At 41.2% G+C, this 16,923-nt stretch overlaps 2 protein-coding genes across 8 annotated transcripts in view; both read left to right on the plus strand.

The window, feature by feature from the left end:
• Positions 1 to 16,923, plus strand: part of LOC131243563 (uncharacterized) — a 128,681-nt gene that overhangs the window by 17,517 nt on the left and 94,241 nt on the right. For 6 of the 7 annotated variants that reach the window (XM_058243018.1, XM_058243014.1, XM_058243016.1 and 3 more), the window contains one exon: positions 4,103 to 4,155. In XM_058243018.1, coding sequence (XP_058099001.1) covers positions 4,103 to 4,155 — 53 coding nt within the window. Of the gene's footprint in view, positions 1 to 4,079; positions 4,156 to 16,923 lie in introns of all 7 variants that reach the window. The other variant, XM_058243017.1, reaches the window with a different exon arrangement.
• Positions 12,358 to 14,391, plus strand: LOC131243564 (uncharacterized). The gene is made up of 4 exons (XM_058243020.1): positions 12,358 to 12,531; positions 12,610 to 12,740; positions 12,824 to 12,899; positions 12,977 to 14,391. The coding sequence occupies exons 1-4, from the start codon at positions 12,369 to 12,371 to the stop codon at positions 14,377 to 14,379; spliced, it is 1,773 nt and encodes a 590-aa protein (XP_058099003.1). The 5' UTR covers positions 12,358 to 12,368; the 3' UTR covers positions 14,380 to 14,391.

The following is a 16,923-nucleotide window of genomic DNA, read 5'->3' on the forward strand; positions in this document are numbered from 1 at the left end:
CAGGGCTAGTTTACACCGGTTGGCCAACACCCGCGCCAATACAACACCTAGCCTGGCAATGGGAACCTCTTGCATGACATGCTCACCCATCCAAAGGGCACTTGGTGAGGGACCCATTTGTACGTTAGCTGGTCAGACTACTACCCTACCGAACCTGACAGTGGGAACCTTTTGCAATCCTGACATGCTCACCCACTCAAAGGGTACGGTAGAGGTTCCAAAAGGTACCAATTGGGTTTTTGGGACTTTCAACCCAAGGGTCTTGATCGCCCCACCTATTTACGCTTTAGGGATTTTCAACCCAGAGGACTTGATCGCCCCACCTATTTTCCGGTGTTTCATAACTATTTTAATGATGCATGATTTTAATATTGCATTAATCAAGTATTTCAAAAAATCTTCAATGGTTGCTATTCTTCGATCAATCCATAATACTTTGTGTATATAATTTATCGAACTAAAAATAAAATTTTCAATCAATGTAAATTGTCCTTACATGATTAAAGTTCTACAAAAAATAAGCATGTAATGTAATATATTAGATCTTGATTAAAGTTCTACGTAAAGAAAAGAAATAATAATAATAAACATGCAACGTGCTTTATTACATCTAAGAATTTAGAAATTTATATATAAACTCAAGATTTTTGCAATAATTCTAACAACAAAGTTAAAATGTAAAAATAAAGTTTTAATGTAAGATTAACAATAAGACAATATAAAACTCGAATTAAGGCATAGTAAAATAATGACAACCGATGTAATAAAAAAGTTAAAAATTAAATATCATTTTTAGGAAGCATGGTAAGTAATTACATTAAAAAAAAAATCTAAGATGACAAAGATTAATTATAAGCACAACAGAACAAACAAATATATGTATATATATAATATATATAAGTTTTTTTTTTATATAATTATCAAGTGAGAGATACTCACTTTTTTATAAAAAGAAAAAGTATATATATTTCCTTTTTCTCTTTCCTCCTTTTCTTTCTTCATTTTTCTCTTTCCTCTCTCTCTCTCTCTCTCTCTCTCTCTCTCTCTCCTGCTTGGTAGTGAGATGTCACTTACGTCTCCCCTCTTCTCTTTTATATTATAAGGTGGGGCCCACTTTATGTTAATGCATGGGAGGTTTCACACGTGATTTTTCATCTTCACGTGTTTTTTTTTTCTCTTTGCTGTACAAAACGCAAGTGAGTTATGGATTTCATATATATTGAAAATTATCCAAAGTTTGGTATGAACCGCATATTTGATATGAAATATGACCCCTCACGCTAAAACTAAACTGGTAAGGTTTTATGATTTTCGATGTTGTATAATGTGTACCGTTGGTTCGATGATCGATTGAATAGATAAGATGATCTATGATAATAACAAAAAATGAATGATGAGTGGTTGGATGATTTTGTAAATGAGAAGTGTATGGTCCACTAGGTTCCTTGACAGGAGACGAAGTTTGTGTACAGATGGTTTCATGGATGGTTTAAAGTATAAGAGTTTGTTGTGTGATGTACAGGGTGAAATAATATATATAAGTGTACACACATTCTTTTAAAATATAAAATTGGAACTAACTTTCTAAGCCTAGGTTACCATTGATTTATGGGTCTAATTGTCTCGTAAGAGATATTTTCTCAGAACTGACCGATAAGAGCGTTGGGCATAACAAGATCGTCATGATGAACCATAAATGTTAGTTTTTAGATGGACCACTTGAGAGTTATGATCCATATTTGCAATGGATGGTGAGATAATGGATCTAAGTGTAGAAATTAAGGGATTTTGGTTTAAATTCGGTGAATAGGTCTTGGTATAAGTTCGGATATAAATGGGCATGTGCAAATATGGTTTTAAGAATAGTCTATGTGCATGGGCATCTACACTCTTAGATGTTTTGGATTGATGATGGACCTCGCATTTTGAAGATTTAACTTAAATGAACGAATTCCTAGTTAAGGGTTTTTAAGGGCTACGTAATGATGAATTCAATTTTGTAATTGGGTCACTGAACATGGGTGATCTCTACCGTCAGATTTTGATAAGTACCCACTGGATGGACATTTTTGGAAAACAAAATAGATGATTGGAATTCTCATATAGCCATTTACAAAATGTCCAGACAGTTTTTTTTTTTTTTTTTGACAGGGCCTCTAGAAAGTAGTTTTTGAGAAAGGTCTGTATATGTGGGTATTTATTCTAGGATTACTTGGCGCCCAAATTGATCGAGTTGTAGTTGTTAGAATCTTAATTCATTGGTATGGTTTCTATAGAAAAATATAAGAATCATAATAGTCATGTCGAACTATTTGTTCGGGTCCCAAAAATGGGTGGATCTGATCATATGACGTTTTGTTTGGTATGATAGAGATGTCCAAAAATCCTATAGATGGAATGTAATATATATCTAGTGATTTCAAGGTAAATGTACGGAGCGTTTTACGATCGGACAAAATATTTAAAAGATATATGTCGTTTTTAACATATACCATTTGAATCATAATTATGGTATTGATCCTGTGATATGTATGATCACGTTTAATGAAATCTAACCTGATAAGAATCTTAGTTATGAAAATTATATCATAATCTGAAAGTTAGGAATTTGGTTAAGTGGACTTATGCAATTGTGGCCCTTGATTTATATATATAAAAATATATTTAGAATTTAAGATTGAAAAAAAATAAACAGGTGGTTAGGTTCCTTAAAATATGAATAAGTAAGTGTACGGATAGTTTATCAATTGAATGAGTGGTTAAAAAGTTATAAGGGATATATGACAATGTGATGTAGGGTTCACCCAAGGAAAGTGTTATCCTATCATAGTTACTAGTATCAAGTTTTCATATTTATAGGAGAATTCTTTTAAAAAAAATGAACAACCAAATAAATAAATAAATAAATTATACCACCAAAATTTACTTGGGATATTACACCCTTCCACCTGCTACCTTCCCTATTTTTTCTCTCCGGAGCATATCTGGTCCTTTGCACCTTCAGCTGCCTACCACCGAACTTCATCCCATTAAGAAATTTCACTGCTCTTTCCACTTCTTCTTCCAGCCTCATTTGCATGAAAGCAAAACCATGGTGAACTAATGAGTTCTGCTCTGTGGGGATAACCACCTCCATTACCTTACCGGCTCTACCAAATACCGGCTTGAAGTTGACGGGATGCCATCCGTCTGGGAATCCGACAATGAACAATGCTGGAAACTCCATTAACTCTGACAAGCCCATTACCAGTTTCAATTTTGTTTCTGATTTTCTTCCCCAAACCTCTGTCCATCCTTCATGCTGTTCAATTTCCTTTCTTTCTACTGCTCCGACAAGATCTTCCTCCCTCTCTGGAACTATTTTGCATCCTCCACCGGTCGACTGTTTGTCGCCGATGCTGCACTCTCCAATTTCAAAAGCCCCCCCGCCCCCCCCTTTTTTTTTCGCCACTCCATTTCGCACAAATAGAATTGGAGGATGTCAAGTTTGGTGTTTTGCTTTTTGGTTGCTTCTTTCTTTTGGGGCCCCTCAACTTTCAAGGATACATAATGTTGTTTGTCTGGGTGTTCGGTGCTGCCATCACTCCTTTGAGTTGTTGGGTTCTTGTAAATGATATTAAATTGATTTTTGAGGTCTGTTCCATCTTTTAGGCATGCTAATAGGGAGGCTAATATCCTTGCTGATATCTTAGCAAGGAAGACATTTCTCGTTATTCTCTATGTGTTGATTCCACGTATCCATACCTTGGTTGATGTTTCTAAAGCTTGTTTTCTTTCTTTTAATAAAATGTATTGTTGCCAATAAGAAAACAATGGACTTTTTTTTCTTCTTCAAAATTTTAGTGCTTTATGCTTGTATTTGTCTTTAGTTAGATAGTTTTGATTGCTGGTTGTACGAGGTTCTGATAGGTCTAACTTAAGATTTTCAGCAAAGAAATAGATATTTTTTGTGGCAGATCATAAAATTTCAATCTGATGAATGGAAACTGCGATTTCTTTTATTTCTGATTTTGAGTGCAATTTTAAGTGAATTTTAAAATACTTAGTTTGTATTTGCTGATCATGGACGTTAACCGCAGGTTAACTCTTTTCTATGACTCAGATTCTTGAAGCGCCAAATGAGGAGGAAGTCTCTCTACTGCTGGAGCTATTCGGGTGTGTCTACTTGCACATGTTTTCCCTTCCCTTTTCTACTTGTAATCTTGCCTTGAACTTGCAGTTTGCAGCTAGGATTTTATCGCATTAGTGAGTTTCTGATTGTAGGAACTAGGATGAGAAGTTGAGGAACAACATGTTCATAGGATGAGCTTAGCTGAAATGAGGATTTTGAGATGGATGAGTGGCAACTTGAAGAAGGATAGAATTAGAAATGAATGCATTAGAGGAACATAGGAGTACACCAATATGTGATAAGAAGAGGGACAGAGTTGTTTTTTTTGGAGGATGAACTGAAATATATTGAAAAGGAGCAAAGCTCCAAAAACAGAAAGAAAGAAAGCACAAAAGCAAAACAAAAATAGAAAAAAAACCAAAAACCTTGACTATACAACTCGAGGACCACAGAGAAAACAAGAGAGTTAACTAAAAATCAGCCTGGGACAACGAGAATGGAGGATTTGTCTAAGAGATTTAGATAGAAGGACCAATCCCGGATGTACCTGCTGATGCAGCTGACCACAATGAAAGTGGAGGAGGAAAGATCCCGGAAGCATCACTGGTTTCTTTCACGCCAAATAGCCTAAAGGGTAGCCATTACCGCCAATCTCGAAGTCATCGTCGAGACAAAGACCGTGATAGTTGAAGAGGAGCCCTTGAATCGAGTTCGGCAGCACCCAGGGGATTTGGAAGTTGCTCCAAAGAGAGCTCCAGACTTCAACAACAAATGAGCGGTGGAGAAAAAGATAGGGAATGGTTTTCGCATCACGGAGGTAAAGATGATAAACGTTGGGAAGCACCGGGCCACGACGCTGCAAGTTGTCCCCTGTCAGCATGGGAAGGAGCCAGACAAACCCAAACTCCTTTGGGGGCACGGATATACTCATAGAAGGATTTGGTCGAAAATTTGCCAGAGGGAGATCGTGTCCAGAATAGTTCGTCATTTTGCCCAGGAATTGGACTGATCCCATGCAGCAAATGAAGAAGGTTCAGAAAAGCATCAATCTCTTCCTCGGTTAAGGCTTTGCGACAAGGAAGGCTCCAAATACTTGAGCCAATGGAGGAAAAACAATTAGACACTAGAATGGATTGGCTCGACGAGACTTTGGCTAAAGCATGGAAAACGGATTGGAGAGCTCTATCTAAAATCCAGTTATCTAGCCAGAATCTAATCCGAGTCCATCTCCCAACGTGAAGGAGAGCCAAGGAGGAGCTCTTGAGGCTCATAATTACTCTCTAGGTTGTGCAGGCTCTATAGAGAGAGGAGGGTTTGGTAAACCATCCTCCATTCTCTAGACCATATTTTTCAGCTATGGTAACCCTCCAACTACTTTCCCGTTCAATGTCGAAGCACTAAAGCCACTTTCTGAGGAGGGCATAATTGACATACGAAAGAGTCTTGACTCCTGATACCGACACCTCCCTTTGTATTGGGCTTACATTCCTCAGACCAACTGAGTAGATCGAATTTGTGTTGGGTCGAGCTACTTACAAAAGAAAATCTCTTCCAAGCTTTACAATTTTGCGGAGAATGAATTTAGGGCAATGGAAAAGAGATAGAAAGTAAGAGGGAAGGTTGGATAGAGCCAATTTAATTAAGGTTAGGCACCCCCCAATGAATAGGTAGCGGCTCTTCCAAGGAGCTAGCTTTCTCTCCATCCTTTTTATGAAGGCATCCTGGAGATGCTTGGTAGGTTTGCCCATGCAGAGGGGATGACCCAAATAAGTGGAAGGAAATGATCCATCTCTACATCTGAAAGCTACTGCAAGAGAAGAGAGGAGATCATCAGGGGAATTGATGCCTAAAAGCTTACTTTTGAACAAATTAATCCTGAGGCCAGAGATAGCCTCAAAATAGCGGATAACTTTCTTGAAATTGGAGGTAGAAATGTGGCTTCATAGAACAATAAGGTATCATATGTGAATTGGATATGAGAGATAGCCTGATTGGAGGGGGATGCTTTGAAGCCACTAAAGAGGCTAATGGATTTTACCTTTGCATAGCATGCGACTAAGATCGTTGGAAACTAGAACGAAAAGGAAAGGGGAAATAGGGTCTCCTTGCCTGAGACCTCTAGAAGAGGGAAATAATCGTTTAGGGGATCCATTGACCAAAACATAGGAGGCAGATGAAAGACAACTACGGATCCGCCCATGCCATTTCACTCCAAAACCGAATTTGATTAGCAAATTATTTAAGTACCCCCAATCTCCATGATCGAAAGCCTTCTCTATATCCAATTTACATACTAGATCACACTCACTAGATTTGTGGCTCGAGTCAATGCATTCATGGGCCAATAGGGCGCGGTCCAAAATTTGTCCGTTGGCAAAAAATGCTCCCTAAGCTTCGGAGATGACTTTGGGCAAGACGGGTTTAAGTCTGGAGGATAGAAGCTTAGCCGGAATCTTGTAGGGAGCCCCTAGAAGGCTTATTGGACGGAAGTCCTTCATCTTTGTGGCTCCCTCAACCTTGGGAATGAGTGCAATGAAGGAGGCCCCAAAGGCTCGAGAGATCAATCTATAAGAATGGAAGTCAGACAGAAAGGAAGTGATATCAGGCTTAATAACTTCCCAAAACAGCTGAAAGAAGGCAAGATGGAAGCCATCAAGGCCTGGAGACTTGTCTATGCCGAGGCTAAAAATAGCCTGTTTAATCTCTTCTTCAAGGAAAGGAGCTTCGAAAGCATCCACATCCTCGGTAGAGATATGGGAATCTCCAGATTATCCATTGTAGGTCTTAACCAGCTCTTTGAGGAAAGAACAGAAGAATAGAAAGAGACGATGTGGTTGGATACTTACTTGTGATATGTTACCCTTAACCCATTAACAGAAATGCTACTTATCTTGTTGGATTGCACTCTTGCACTAACAATAGCATGGAAGTAACCCGTATTTTTGTCCCCTGCCTTTAACCAAGTAACTTTGGAGTTTTGTCTCCATTTTATCTCTTGCTGGCAGATCACACTAACATATTCTGACTTGAGAGATTGTCTGTGGTATATTTACTTATGATCTGTTACCCTTAACCCATTAACAAAAATGCTACTTATCTTGTTGGACCGCATTCTTGCACTAGCAATAGCATGGAAGTAACCCATATTTTTGTCCCCTGCCTTTACCCAAGTAGCTCTAGAGCGTGCTTTCCATTTTATCTCTGGCTGGCGGATCGCGCTAACATATTCGTACTTGAGAGCACTGTTCGAAATATCGATACTATCGGCCGATATATTGGCCGATATTATTGGTATCGCACCACGGCGAGACGAAACACCCCCGATAACACCCGGAAGATACAAAAAATCCAAAACTTTAGATATCGTATGATATTATCGTCGATATCGTGCGATATATCGTCAATATTGTGCGATACATTGTCGATATCGCCGATACAACCCACCCCGATTTAGATATTGCGGTATTTTCGCCTCCATTATTGTCGGAAATCAACAAACAGAGTCACGGACAGTCACGGGTGCGTTTGCAGGGGACTCATAAGTCCCACTGTAGCCAACAACCCACGACGATAAAAAGTCGATGCCGTAGGTGGTGGAGAACAAAAAAAAATTTGAATTAGAAAAAAAAAGAAGAGAGGGAGAGAGAAATCGGAGACATACCTGTAGCCGTAGGCTGTAGTAGTGATCGGAGGTGGGCCATTCGACAGGTAAGTAGCCTTCTCCCGCTTGCTTCAAATTTTTCTTGATATTTTCTTCAATTTCTCGGCTCTTTCGCTGATTGGAGCGTGCCTGTGCGGATTTCTCGGCGATTCGGCGAGAAATCAGGCCGGATTTGAGGAAACGGAAGAGAAATCCTCCTCCGGAACCCTCGCTGCGTGAAGGAGAGGGAAAGCTCTCGCGACGGATGGGGAAAATGAAGGAGATGTGCGGGAGGGGTGAAACAGGGATCGGCGCATAAGGTGGTTTACTGAGCACGTTCTTATCGTACTCAGTAAACTCAGTTGGGCCCACCTGTAATGTATGTGGTCTATCCACGCCGTCCATCTGTTTTCCCATCTAAATTGAGGGGTTTATCCCAAAACTTAGAGAGGGGCAGTGGATCATACCACATGAAACAGTGGTGAAACTGATTTCCACCGTTGAAACCTTTCTGGACCATACAGTGATGCTTATCAGTCATCTAAACCGTTAATAAGATCAGATAGACGTGGATGAAGGGAAAATATGAATTTAAGATGGATCCAATCATCCAAGACTTCTGTGGCCAAAAAGGGTGTTTTAACGGTGGATGTTCAATTCAACTGTTTTGTAAGGTGTGGCCCATTTAAACATTATATATGGTTTATTTTTGGGCTAAAGCCCTGAAATTATCTAGTAAAATGGATGGACGGAGCAGATAATATACATAAATCGTGGTGGACCTCACATGAGTTTACAAAGTACGGTAGGCCTAGCGAGTTACCGTACACTCGCATAAAGCCATGTCCGTGTTCTGTGGGTCCCACGGTAATGTGTGTCGTATCCACACCATCCATTAATTTGGAAATAATTTTTTAGGGCATGATACAAACAATGATGTAAATATAAATCTTTATTAGACCCCGCCACAGAAAAAACCGGAGAGAGTGACGCCCACCATTGAAACTCGTAGCATTGTTGAGGGCTCATTATAATGTTTATTTGTGATCTAAAATGTTCATAAGTCCAGTAAGATATGGAATAATGGAAAACACAAATATCATCTTGACCATCCATCTCTGGTGGCCCTCAAGAAATTTTTAATGGTGAACGTCACTCTCTCCACTGTTTTCTGTGGTGGGGTCCACTCGAGCCCTAGATCTGACTTATTTTTTGGCTCACGCCCTAAAATGATCTATTGAAATGGATGGACGGTGTGGATAGAAAAAATACATCATGGTGGGACCCACGTAACTTGGTGACGTCACTTGAGTAGCGCGCAGAAACGGGTTGGATAGTCCACGCAACACCGGCGTTGGATTGTTGGATCTACCTCATTTTTGGTATTTGGTGTGGGCCGACCTATCATCCATACCGTTCATAACGTCATTCCTACTAGGATGAACTGAAAACACAAATATTAGTCTGATTCAAAGTTTCTATGGCCCCACGAATATTTCAACTGTGGAAGTTCAGTCCTCACGTTTTCGGCCCACTTGAATATTAGATCCTGCTCATTTGTGGTCTCATGTCCTAAAATGAGCTCACAAAATGGATGAACGGTATGGATTTCTCGTGAACATCATGGTGGGCCCCACTTAGGTTCCCGCGCAGGACTTGCTGTAAAAGGCTTTAGCAGGAAATCCGCGTCCCGCAGTTGCGGTATAAGTCCCAAGCAACGCGCAAGAGTGCGAATCGCTCACTCAAGATTTGCAGTTATAAGGGATTTACCAACATCAGATGGCACAGATTGTTTAATCTGGACCACTTATTTGATAGCACAAACTGTGAAGAGTCCATATACCAAAATCAGAAAAAGAAACCCATCAACTGGGCCACACATCTACCTTTAATATAGTAGGCTTAAAATGAGCCGTATCCAATACTCAAGTGGACCTAAAATGTGAGTATTGAACGTACACAGTTGAAATATTCGTGGGCCACAGAAGTTTTGGATCGGGCTAATATTTCTGTTTTCAGTTCATCCAAGTAGGAATGATGTTATTAACGGTATGGATGTCATGTAAACATCACTTTCTACCTCAGAAAGTTTTCAACGGTAGGAATTTTCCTACCCACCTTTTACTCTAATGCGGCCCACTTGAGTCTTGGATCCTTCTCACTTTTGGTCTCAAGTCCTAACATGAGCTCCAAAAACGGATGTGCGTGGTGGATTTCTTAAAAACACCACGTTGGGCCCCACCCAGGTTTCCAGCGCAGGAAATCTGCGCCGTGGACCGTGTCTGCAAAGACGAGCACTGATGCTCCTCGAGCTCCAGTTGTACGAACGGTTCAAAGGAGATCAAAGTTACATGGCCCCAAAGTGATGTATTTATTATATCTACACCGTTCATCTTTTTTTTTTTTAAAAAGCCCAAACCATCTGATTTTCAAACTATAAATGCATTTGATCGATCCGGTCCATCTTAAATCTCCAATTCCATCCGTTGGTTTGGACTCCAATGTTGTTTCTGATCATCTGATGGCCACATTTTTTCAATGTTTAGATCATCAAATCAATGAGAATTTTTCACTATGGTCATCCACAATGGGGCCCACAGTGTGGACGGTCCAGATTGTTGTTTAAGCTTGCCAACTACAGATGCCTTCCAAAAGTAACCAAGGGCATATACCATAGTATAATCCATTTCATGATGCGAGATATATCAACTTTTTATATTAAATATGGTTACCTTCGGAAAAAAAAAAGAAAAAAAAAGAAAAAAAAAAGAAAACAAGTTTTTCCCATCTTTTTTGAAAAAAATGCTCCAGCGCTTTCGGAGTACTGTAAGTTATAGTACTTCTAGTTGCACCATGATACTTGAATAGTCCAATCTATTGATCTGTACCGTCCATTAGATGCACAATACATGTCATTGAATACCATGTAAAAATCACACCAATCGGGCAAATCTAAGCGTCCAATACCATGTACGTGTGGATGGTGCTCTATGGACCATTCCTTAAAATAATCTAACAAAATGGATGAGTGTCATGGATATACAGCACATGCCCCAAGGTGGGCCCTAACAAGTACTAATATAATATTATTTTACAGATAAAATATGTCGGGAGGAAGAGGAGATAGGCAACCTGATATAGGGTGGACGTATGGTCGGCTCATTCTCGATAATCAATTCGGGAGTATATGTAATTTATGTGGCCATGTATCGAGGAGTGGTGGGGTAACCCGCTTAAGGGAGCATTTAGCGGGAGAGTATCGCAATGTTGTGGATTGCCCGAAGTGCCCATAGGATGTGCGAGAACAGATGAGGACCATATTGAAAAAAAATGTGAAGACAAAAGATGGGCGACATGCACGAGAGAGGGAGATTAGGGAGGAGTTGGGGAGGCCACCATATGCAGGTGAGGATGATGTAGTGGATCTCGATAATGATGATGATCCCGAATACAGACGTGCAATTCAAGAGTCCATACGGGATCAGTGAGAGAGGGATCAGGATAGGAGGTGGGACACAAGTAGGCTTAGATTTGAGGGGTCTATCCATGAGCGTGGTGGGGGAGTGGAGCAGGGGAGAGTGTTAGGGGTGGATCAGGGGAGGGTAGTAGGCGGGGAGGAATATGGGGCATGGGCAGGAGTAGTAGCATGCGGGTGCCGGATCTACCTTCAGATCCGAGGATGTACAAAGAGGCAGGAGGGACACAAAAGAAAATAAAGGAGATGTTTAGTGGAGGGGATGTGAGGAAAAAAGTTGAAAAATTTATAGCAAAATTTTTTATATACGATCAAATCCCCGCAAATGCCGCAGCAAGCCCGCACTTCAAAAATATGATAAGTGAAGTGCAGCGTGGGGGTGAGGGTGTGCAGCCGCCCACACCCGCACAGATCATGGGGAAATACTTGGATGATGAACATGCAGAAATGAAGACATACGTTGATTCGTATCGGCAGTCATGGGAGATGTACGGCTGCACCGTCATGTGTGACGGTTGGACCGGACCGACGAAGATGTCGATTATAAATTTTATGGTCTATTCCAGGGGACGGGCGGTGTTCCTAAAGAGTATAGATGCGAGTAGTAAGATCAAGGATTCTAACTACATTTACAAACTAATGCACAACGTCATGCAAGATGTTGGGAGGAGAAATATTGTGCAGTTTGTTACGGATAATGGGAGTGCATTTGTTAAGGCGGGGAAGGATATTCAGAGCAAGTATCATATGTATTGGACCCCCTGCGCAGCCCATTGCATCGATCTCATGCTGGAGGGGATCGGGGATAGGCCATCGGTGAAGACTGTAATTACTGATGCACGGCTCATCACAAACTTTGTATACAACCACAGCTGGTTATTAGCCGCAATGCGCGAGAGGTGTGGTGGGGATATAGTGCGCCCCGGAGCGACGCGGTTGCCACAAATTATATTGCCTTAAGTAGCCTTCTCAAACACAAACAGGGGTTACGAGAGCTTTTCGCCTCTCATGATTACGTAGAATGGAAAAAGAGGTTGACAAAAGTAACCTATAGAATTGAGGAGCTGGTGCTGGGAAATTCATTTTGGGATAAAGTGCGTGGTGTTGTGGGTATTATAGAGCCTATTTATGTGGTGTTGAGGATGGTGGACAATGAGACAAATCCGTCGATGGGGTCGTTGTATCCGTCTATACAATTGATGGAAGAGGCTATCATGGTTAAAGCTCCCAATGCATATAAGTGGGTGCATGCAATAATAGACGATCGTTGGGAAAGGACGCTTTCTCACCCACTACATCAGGCTGGTAAGTACCTATATGGATTTTTTTCCCATATGCAATAATAAATGAGGGTTGTATTGATGTGTATATGTTGGTTTTCAGCATATTTCCTAAATCCCAAATACCACTACAGCCGGAACCTCTTCGATGATAATTCATTAAAAAGGGCTGTGCATGAGGTGTACGATCACTTATTCCCCGACTGTCCAGGGAAAGGCACCTTTGGTAGTGAGGTAAATATGTTCCACACTTACATTCTCCTTATCTTCATCTCAATCATTAAATACTTATTCTAGTTGCTATACACCATCAACAGATTGTTAAATTCCGCGACGCAGTTGGGATGTTTGGGTGTCACCCTGCAGTGAAGTCAAGGAACGCCATGATGCCATGTGAGTCACTGTAGTAAGCTTAACTTTTATATTATTTTGAAAAATCTAGGATAATGAAAGAATCTTATGATATGCAGGCGAATGGTGGTTCATGTATGCGACTGACTGTGAGGTTTTACAACGACTGGCTGTCCGTGTGCTTGCACAGACGGTGTCCTCGTCACCCTCTGAAAGGAATTGGAGTACATTCTCCCTCATACATACAAATAAACGTAATAGAATAGGGTATGAGAGGCTTCAGAAGCTAGTGTATTGTCACTACAATATGAAGTTACGAGAGAGGTTGCTCCGCTCGGAAAGAAGAAGAAAAGCACAGGAAGACCCACTGGACCTGATGATGGTCGGACAACATGCATATGTTGAGGATGCGGAGGATGACCTAGTTTACCAGTGGGTTAGGTCGGATGACTTAGATACATCGGATGGGCGACCAGAGCCACATATTGTGGCAGAAGCAGAGACACAAGGGATTAATGTTGACAAACATGTGGAGCAGCAGAGGTCTCCTGATGAGGCATTCGACCCATTAACGAGGAGTCCGGAGGGCAGCCCGCGGCAGTCACTATCACGCGGGACACGTGGCGGGGAAACATTGTCTGACACCGAGACTGAGTCAGAGAGTGATGCAGGAAATGAGTCCGGTGATGATGATGACGGCGATAAGGGTGACGATGACTCTGATGATAGTAAGGATGATGATGATGATGATGGTGATGGTGGTGGCGACACGGGTGGGAGTCAGGATAAGAGGCCTCTTAGCCCTTTTACCGGGGAGGAGAATTTCGATCATTCCACACAGGACCCTGACCATGGTTCTCGTCCAGGAGAACCACGACCTCGTCTTGTTTACAATAAAACATACATGCATCAAAAGCTACTGCAGAAAAAGAAGACTCATAAACTTTCAGATTTTGAGGAGGAGCTGCTAGCAAAATGCATGAGGGACACAAGCGTTCGTGGCAAGCGAGGTGACTCTAGATTTGGATCACGGATGAGGGAGGGGAGCTCGAGTTACAGGCCACAACATGAATCTGGATCACAAACACTGGAGAGTAGCTCGAGTTCTGTGCCACAGTATGGGCATGGATATGGACCTAGTGGATATGCGACGAGTGACTCCAACAATTACGTCACATCATTTTTCAACCTTGGTCAGGAGTTCACTTCTGCATATGGGCTAGGATATGAGCAGCAGTATGGATATGGCCAACAATATGGATACCAAAGAGCTTCATATGTGCCCTTCCCAGATCCATATCAGTTACAGACTGTGACGATTACGCAGTACCCACGAATGGGCGTATTGATTCAGTTCGGAGAGGATGAGTACCAGCGTTATGTAAGGGAGTATCTTAACTGGTACCACTCTACTATGACTTGGGCACAATATTGTCGAATTGTGGAGCGGCAGTACTATGCCCAGCCTCGTCGAGATGGAGATGATGATTGCGAGCCACCACGCAACTCTATGTGGGTCTAGACCACAACTAGTCCCCATCATTGATATGTATATTTATCAAATTTTACTTCTTCAGTTCTTATTTTGCTTTGCAATGAATTGGTTGTGTTTTCATACATGACTATGATATATTTATAAATATCATCCATTCAATTTAAATATAGTTGCATTAGTTCAGTTAAACACCGCATAACTTAGGACCCTATACAAAGGAAATTTATTATGTGCATCTTTTTTTTGAGATGTTATAATTTAAAAGTGTGTATTAAGGGCTTTTTTAACAATCCCCAAAGTTCCATTAAAAAATTCAACCATTTTCCCAATGTTTCCCCATGTTTCCCAAAAAGTGCGATAAACTATGCGATACAAACGATATATCCCGTGCGATAACCGATACGTATCTGTATCTCAAGGGTGCGATACATTGTGCGATACCGATATTTCGAACACTGGTTGAGAGATTCTCTGTGGGATCTGCTTTTATCCGAGAGGGGACCTTCATCTTCCTGCACATACAACAACTGAATTGCAGCTAGGGAATTATAAACTACAGCCTCGAGATCAGCCTGAGTTTCCTTCCGCCATTTAATTTGATTGGAAGCATTTTGAATTTTTGGCTAAGAATGAAACTCGGGCTGCCTGGGACTAGAAAGGAATTCCACCGAGAAGTAATTAGAGTCGAGAAACCTTCGGTTTCTAACCAAGAGAGTTTGAATCTAAAAGGTTTGGGACCCCAACTTTCCTCCACAGGGTCCAGCAGGATGGGGCAGTGGCCAGATAAGGGCCGCAGGAGACCACGCTGGGAGATGATTGGAAACGCTTCCATCTAGTCAGGGGAGCCTAGGAACCTATCCAGCCGGGAGAGGATTGGGTGGGTTTGCCCGTTTGTCTAGGTGAATTTAACGTCGAGCAGGGGCAGATCAATCAAATTGTTATCCCCTACCCAATCGGAAAATGATTTCATGCTTTTGGTCAACCGACTGTCATTCGATTTTTCGAAGGAAAAGCAGATGTCATTGAAGTCACCGCTGAGGCACCAGGGGAAGTTCCTCCTTAGTTTGACAGTGTTAAGGTATTCTGAATGAAGATGCCTAATAGAAACCAAGCAAGGGCCATACACAGAGGAAAAGATCCATTTGAAATCAGAAGAAATGTTCTTAAGAACGACAGAGACTGAAAATGAGCCGATCAGGGAGTCTTCTAGAACCTAGAATGAAGAATCCCACGCCATTAGAATAATCGTCCATAGAAGTAATCAAGTACTTGAAATTAAATAATCTAGTAGTACGAACCGGACCCCGAATGTCAGAATGAACTAAAGAGAAACGACTATTGCTCCTTTTGTCCACATGAGGTGGAAACGGGACTCTATGATAATTAACTCGTGGAATTAGACTCTTTAAACTGCTCAAAGAAGAATGACCAAGCCTGCAATGCCATTGATGAGGAGAGATATCTGTCCTTAGTGCAGCTCCACTTATTCCATTGTTGAGATAATAAAGGCCATTCGCTTCATGTCCACCAATCATCCTCCCCATCTTTAGATCCTGAAATTCACAATAGGAAGGATAGAATATAACGGAATGTTTGAAGGGTTTGGTTAGCGTACTCTTTTTTTTTTTATAAACAGCCAGCTCAATAGAAATTTAAGAATACATAACACTACTGATAATTGAAGAGATGCACCCAATGTAGATACACATGTTGTACTGCCATTAGCTAATGTTACAGAGGAAACATGAGTAGACTAATCTAATTGAGATGAAACACTGTGCTTACTAATCATATAGTCTGAAGCTCTGGAATCAATGATCCAAGGAACACTTTCAGCGGAAGCAAGACATATCATACTTGACTAAACAAAAGTAGCAATGGAGGAGGACATATGGGTGGAATTATCTTTTTCTAATTTGACATACTCATTTGTGGACAATGTAATTGTATTACCTGCAGCATTTGATTCAGAATGGGCTGAGGTGGGCTTGAAGATAGCCCTCAGAACCGTTATTAGAAGATTAAACCTGATTTGCCCACGCTAGCCTACCGGTGAGATCCCAACACATATTGACAGTGTGGTTAGAAATATCACAATGAGAATACTGCTGATTACCATGACCATGTCTACAGCTGGCACCAAAATTTGTACCATGACCTTTCTGAAGTATTCTTGCCTCCAAAACAACCTTCCCTTGAATCTCTACCACCAAATTGTCTTCCACTACAATGACCACCAATTTTTTTTTTTTTTTGGAAAGATGACAAATTTTATTAGGACCTCGAAAATGAGGAAAGGAACCAAACAAAGAAAAGAAAAACTACAGGGAAAGGGACAACAGGAGCTGCCTTAACATAGACTGCCCACTCTGTCACCAAATGAACAACTTTACATATGACCTCCTTAACCCTCTCCTTATTTCTGAAACATCTACCATTTCTAACTCTCCAAATAACCCAGAGCATCACCATAATGAGCAACTGCCAAACCGCTTTCCTAGCCTTGCTAACTCCACCTTCGTGCCAAGCCCACAACAACTCGTCCATCTTCTTTGGCATAACCCTATCTGT

This window comes from Magnolia sinica, chromosome 4 (genome assembly GCF_029962835.1).
Source record: "Magnolia sinica isolate HGM2019 chromosome 4, MsV1, whole genome shotgun sequence".
NCBI lineage: Eukaryota > Viridiplantae > Streptophyta > Magnoliopsida > Magnoliales > Magnoliaceae > Magnolia > Magnolia sinica.